Here is a 7,036-nt window from a genome sequence, read left to right on the forward strand (position 1 = left end):
TATATATCATTATGACGATCATCAATATACATCTTCATTATAACATTCATCAGGATATAAATAGTATTTGTCATGAAGAATACATCCTCTCCTATTCCCATTACAATGATTGACCGGTTGTTACCTCATTTGATCCTTCTACTTCTAGTTAGCTTAAGAAAAAACAAGAAGATAGTGTATCACAAATATAGTATACTCAAGTACTTGAAAGCTTCATGTATATTATGAAATGCACAAGGTTTGGATCTTGCATACACGGTGAGTAGACTAAGTCATTACTCACATTATCCTTGTAAAGATCATGGTATGCACTAGTAAGAATGCTATGATATCTTAAACATGCATTACACGATGGATTGCTTTATAAAACATATCTCAAATACATTATGACGCCAATTGGATTTCGGATAATTCAAAAAGTTAGTCCATAAGTGGATATGTGTTTACATTTGATGGAACAACAATATCTTGAAAATTATCTAAACTAGTATGGCCAAATCGGCTCGGTCTGCCCCGGGACCAGGACCGTAAGGACCACTTATGGGATCGAAAACCAGAACCGGTTGGGGTTTTTGGTAGTTTCGTGGGACCGGGACCGGTTCCGGTTATGGGACCGGCCCGGCCCATCTCGAAAATTCAAATAATTTTATAAATAAATGTATTTTTAAATAATTTTATAATGTATTTTTATAAGACAATGTAATTTTAATTATATTAAAACGTATTTTTAAAGTATATTTGAGTGACCCAATTGTAAATTTTATAATGTATTAAAAAAAACATATCATTAAAAAACTTTTAAAAAAATCTTAATTTTTAATGGCGAGACCGGTTGAGACCAGTAGGGACCGGGACCAGCGGCCCATAACCGGTTATGAAGTACCTTGACCGGTCCTACCATTTTGACCGGACCAGTTATGAGAAAGCTTAGGACAGATTGGGAAGGGCCTGGCCCGGCTCGGGACCAGTTTCTGGTCATCACTAATCTTAACTGATAGTGAATACTCGTTCAATGATGGAAGTTGAGTTTCTTGCTTTAGACAAAGCTGTTGTAGAAGCTAAATGCTCAAAATTTTCTTGAAGGTATTCTGTTATGGCCAAACCCTGTCACCACCATTTGTAAACATGGTGATAGCATGGATTATCTTATTAGAGAAAAGAACCAAATTTACAATGGCAAACCAAGACATATAAGGACATGCCACAACACGGTAAAGGACTTGTTGAATAATGGAATAATTTCCATAGATTACATAAACTCAAAATAAAATGTTGCAGGCCTTTGACAAAGCGCCTAAATAGAGAGAAAGACATATTCACATCGAGAGGAATGGACTTAAAGCCAACACAATGAATCACTACTTGGCGGAAACCTAACTTAGCAACATTGGAGATCCCATGGTCTAGGTTCAATAGGCAAACTAGGTGAGGAAGACTCAAGCGATTCAAACACACCTGTATATTTATTACTTTTATAACTTCAATTGTGTCAATAGTTCTTATAGTGATCTACTATGGAATGTTCTTGATTGACATCACCTATGTGAGATTGAAGTAGGATCGTATCTACATTCTCCAAAATTCTTATGAAGGAAGGATCTTGTTCATGAGCGAAAGGAACACCACCGTAAAAATTGATACATGGGCAAATATGATGTATGTGATACTTATTATTTATATTTACTATACAAAGTGGTTAGTTCAAGACTTATGATCACTACCTACATAATAGATTCGATTTGTACTCACTACGGGAGGTTGAATTCAGAAAGACACATTTCCTTATGTATATCATATTTGGAGGATGTTTGGTAACAACTTAATAAGTTGTATAACATGTATGGCTTATTCGGTAAGCTATACATAAGTGTTTAGAAATGGCTTATTGATTCAACAAAAGGCTTATTTGCTCAACCTAAAAAGTAGAGTCATGTACATTCATTCGACCCTTTTCCCTCACTACCCTTGGAAAAACACACATCTGCCTCCTCCCCCGTAGATCCATTGCTCTCTCCTCCTCCTCTTGCCCTCACTATCATCCTCCTCACTGTCATCCTCCTTCTTTTACCGTCGCCACCATCTTTTTCTTGTTGCCCTCAATCTGTTGTAGATGTTTTTCCATTTAGAAATTTGAAGTGTGTACATGGTGATGAAACAAATCAAAGAGAATATAATATGTAGCGTTGGATTGATCCATCCCTGAAACACCCTCTCAAATCGACTCTCTTCATCTCTAGAATTGACTCTCTCGAATTGACCATATGGTTTTCGGTTTCTCCCCATGGTCTTCCATTTCTCTCTATGGTTTTCTATTTATCCCAATGGTTTCTTCTAGCCTATAGTTACTCCCGATTGTTTTTTATTTCTCCTTGTGGTTTTCATTTTACTTGTTCTAATAAGAAGGTTTTTCTGATCAGATGTGTTTTTGATCAGATGAGGTTTGCCATATGGTTTTGCTATAATTTTTTTATTGTTGGTTTCTCCATGTTATCATATGTGTTTTTCCGATTTCTCCCTATGGCTTTTTGGTTTTTCCTTGTTGGTTTTTGCTTGGATTTTAACATGATGTCGTCACAAACAAAGGAGAAATCGATTGATTTGGTTAGGGAGGAGATATCGATTGGTTTGATGGAATTGAATGTTCAACGTAAAATAAAGGGTAAAGTAGTCATTTTCACCATTAAGACTATTTATTAAGCATTACAACCGAACAACAACTTATCAAATATCATTCAGACAAATTTATCACTATAGACAACTTTATTCATATAGGACTTAATGGAAAACTTACCGAACAACCACTTAGCTTCATGAAATAGCAAAATAAGTTTCTACGTTTATATTATCTTATTTTCTATACGAATGTGGGGCATTATTGCAATTTGAATAGAAAATGTAGGGTATTGTTGGGTATTTACACTATGTATGAGTTCGACATAGGAAGAAAAAGGAAACTTTTACTTTTGTGGGTTTATAACCTTATTCCCACATTGATTAACAAAATGGAGAAAAGACCAAGTAATTGAATTTTCTTTTGGGCTCTAGAGGGAAACATGGTATATATTTAATGGTCAAAGATTGGGCCTTTGGCCTTGGATTCTCTTGATCTTTAAATTTGTTTTGTTCTAGAGAGACTTACACCACTTAAGTCGCTTGATAGGTCTTATTTTCAATTGAGATGAAAAACGCATAAATATCTTTCATTTCTAGACTTTCAAGATATGAAAATTCTCCCTCCATTTCTTTCCATTTGCTAAGCTATTTCAAGAAACATATTTATCGATTCGATGAAATTGGATTAACATATAACAATTCCATTAGATAATTGTATCTTTAAGGTGGCGTCTGAAACCAATCACGATTGGGGAGACATTTCGTGTTAATCACGATTGCATTGTCCTAACACGAAATTTCCCACCCAATCGTGTTTGGTTTTAGACGCCGCCTTAAAGATACAATTATATATATATATATATATATAGAGAGAGAGAGAGAGAGAGAGAGAGAGAGAGAGAGAGAGAGAGAGAGAGAGAGAGAGAGAGAGAGAGAGAGAGAGAGAGAGACTTGGGATCATTTGAGACCAAGGGTTTTTCGTGAGACCCGTAAGACCAATTTTCAACCCTTGGATTAGATCTACAATCTGAACATTCATAATCACAAAATTGTCACGAGACTTCTCAATAATCACAAAATTGCCACCGTGCAATTTTAGATCATTAGATCATTAGCTTATAAAGTTGATCAATGAACATAAATTGGTCTTATGGGTCTCATAAAAAACCTTTGGTCTCACGTGAACCCAACCCTATATATATATATATATATATATATGTATCGCGTGCAATGCAGCTTGATATATATCTCGATTTTAATGTTTCGTTTTATTCCGTCTCAGTAGATGTATAATATATTTTTTATGTGGTTTTGAGAAAGTGATAATGTTTTTATTTTTGAATAAAATATAAATTTGAAGACATCATAAAATTTCGAAAATAAATATATCAATATTAGTATCAAATTAACTATTTTAAAAGTTATTGTTATTTGTTTATTTTGTTTAATTCAATTTTTTTATAATAATTTAATTTAAATTTAATAACGAAGTAATTTATTTTTGTTTTAATAATATAATTGTATATTTTTATAAAGATAATAATTAAGTATTTTGTTAAACTCAAAGATTATCTTAATTATATTTTAGATTTTTTATATTCAAATTAAAATATTTATCTTGTATTTGACTATATTTATCTACAGTTAATTACACGAATTCAGATATGAAACTTTAATAAGTTATATTTACTTATTTATAATATTAAATTTTAAGTATTATGTATCAATGAACAATATTTAATACATAAAAAATAGTTTTTAAAAGTTTTATCAATTTAACTCGATCCTACTCAATAAAATTAATAGTCCAAAAAGTCAAAGACGAAGATGAAGAAAAAAGAAAAGTCGTTTGCGTCTATAACCGGAAACTTTCCCATACAGATCCCACTTCGACGACTTTATTTTATGGGGCGATTCATGTATTAAACTTGTGCATGCATGTGCCCATCTCCTCAACCTTACTTCCCAAGTTTCTGGTTTTCCTTGTAGATTTTCTTTCATTATTCTAACAAAAAGTAAAATCTTATGCTTTGTCTCTGTTCAAACCAATTTGGCCATCCACCAACATTGGGTCGATCATGGCTCCTGCTTTCCATCTAAGTCAATTTACGTTAACGAACAACGTAAGAATGTAAACGTGACGTGGCCCGATCTCAAGTTGAAGCCAAAGTCCCGTAAATTACATGTGAAACACACCCCCTCTTTACATGTAATGATGTCATAAAGCAACATACCCAACACAAGGGGGTTGAGTATATATAAATACGTATGAAGCCCTTTCAGAAACTATACTTAAGATTCAACAAACATTCCAAAAATGTTTTTGCTTCTTCAACTAATTGTTATCGTTGTGGCCTTCATCTTTGATGAACATGAAGTCGCAGCACAATATGTACCACCTTACACTTCCATAGTTGTTCCGGTAACTAAACATATCGATGCTGCTAAGCCTCTTTATAGCGTTCAGATCAAGACAACATATGTAAACATGGATTACTTGCACGCAAACTTTCTAATAGACGTCGATGCTCCTTTCATATGGCATGACTGCGTTCTACAATGGAACATATATCCAGGCAGTTGTCCTGCCAACACGCTTTGCACCTCCCCCGTTTCTTGTGAAGAATATCAATGCACCGATGTCCGAACTACATACTCATACGAGAATCCTTCCTGCCCTCCGGTGACTAACAGTTCGACGTTACCTGGTTGGGGATATTGCACGTGTCCGGTCAACATAGTAAACCCTGTTACCGGATCGTGTAGCCAAGCCCTGCTCAACTATAACGAATTCACGGTGGATGTTAGCAACGGTAGAAATGTTTTGAATGGTGTATATGGTGCATACCCTAACGCCGCGTGTGTTCCTTCTTCGTCATTTGCATCATTCCCTGCAAATGTTACCGGGGTCATGGCGTTTTCATCCTCGCCTTACGCGTTCCCGGCTTATTTATATCAACCACTCAAGAAAACGTTAGCTCTTTGTTTGCCTAGCTCCTCATCTGCTCCGGGGGTTCTGTTTTTTGGAGCTGGTCCTTATTACCTTCTTCCCCATTTAAATGTTGACGTAAGGAGTTTGCTTTCTTATACTCCATTGCTAAAGCATCCAGATTCTTTTGGATACTTTATCGGTGTCAAAGCCATTGTAGTTAAACAGAGATCAATCGATCTTACAGGGATTACCACTACCAAGCTTAGTACAATCGAGCCTTACACCACTCTCAGAAATGATATTTACACACGTATGGTCCAGATGTTTTCAATCGCTACCATAGGAATCCCTCGTGCTAGGCCGGTTGCACCGTTTGGCCTTTGTTTCAGGAACTTCACCATTAGCAATCGAGTTTCTTTTAAGGTTCCAGATATCGATTTTGTTTTACCAGATGGAAAGAAGTGGACTATATCCACGGCTAACTCCATGAAGCAAATAACAAAAGACGTGACATGCCTGGCATTCGTAGACGGCGGTGCAACACCTGAGCATGCGATCGTGATTGGGACATTTCAGATGGAGGATAACTTTCTGGAGTTTGATTTAGAGAAATCAATTCTTGGGTTTAGTTCTTCGCTGTTACTTGAGCAGACTTCTTGTTCAAACTTCAACTTTACGGTGGTCAATATCAGTTGAAAAGATATTCAACTGAGAATGAATTAGTATCCATCAATGTAATAGTTTGCTTAATTTCCTATTAAACAACTTCTTGTTTAATGTTCGGCAAGTAGTGGAATAAACAACTTTTACGGTCGTGAAAATGAGTCGGTCACGGTTGATAGGATGTTCATGGTTTTTTAGGGTTTCCATGTATATAGAAAATTTCGGTTGCAAACCAACTTTAGTTTGTGAATCGGGAACAAACGAGAGTGCCCCACGTCTTGAAGGTGAACATTCATGAATTATTAATGAAAAATAATACAATATTTATGATAAATAATGCATCATTAATGATCAATGATAAATTGATAAATTATTCATGATGAATAACCCGTGAGTGTATGAGACACATAGTACGCTCCACTTTGTTGCCGGTTCACAACGAAACCCAACCATATATATATTTTGCGAAAAGTTAAACATTTTACGAGAATACGAGAAATTTCAATATCATATATGATTACATTCTTTTGGATGTGTTTGATTATATATGATTAAACTTGTGTAACATACATGTAAAAATATATGATATAAAACTTCTCACATTTTGTGAAATGTTTAGCTTCTCGTTTAAATCTACCATATGTATATATACATATATATGTATGTAGGGGCTGGTTCAAATACTAACCCAATATTTTGTGCAAACTATGCTAACCCATCTTAATCGTTCATTTTCTCATCTAACGGTTATTATTAAATGAGATTAAATAAACAATAATTTAATTAATATATTAATTAATATGTGTATGAACAATTGTTCAAAATCGT

The 7,036-nt window shown here is 34.7% G+C and overlaps 1 protein-coding gene across 1 annotated transcript; it reads left to right on the top strand.

Annotated features, from left to right (window-relative positions):
- The first annotated feature begins 4,930 nt into the window (after positions 1-4,930).
- Positions 4,931-6,327, top strand: LOC112502648 (basic 7S globulin-like). The gene has a single exon (XM_025106619.1). It carries the CDS (start codon positions 4,931-4,933, stop codon positions 6,239-6,241), a length of 1,311 nt encoding a protein of 436 aa, XP_024962387.1. The 3' UTR covers positions 6,242-6,327.
- Positions 6,328-7,036: the final 709 nt, after the last annotated feature.

Source organism: Cynara cardunculus, unplaced genomic scaffold, assembly GCF_001531365.2.
Source record: "Cynara cardunculus var. scolymus isolate 2C unplaced genomic scaffold, CcrdV1 Un_Scaffold_1703, whole genome shotgun sequence".
Taxonomy (NCBI): domain Eukaryota; kingdom Viridiplantae; phylum Streptophyta; class Magnoliopsida; order Asterales; family Asteraceae; genus Cynara; species Cynara cardunculus.

What these genes read in the sequence shown, in the direction of transcription:
- LOC112502648 (XM_025106619.1), top strand. Translation starts at nt 4,931, where the DNA reads ATGTTTTTGCTTCTTCAACTAATTGTTATCGTTGTGGCCTTCATCTTT.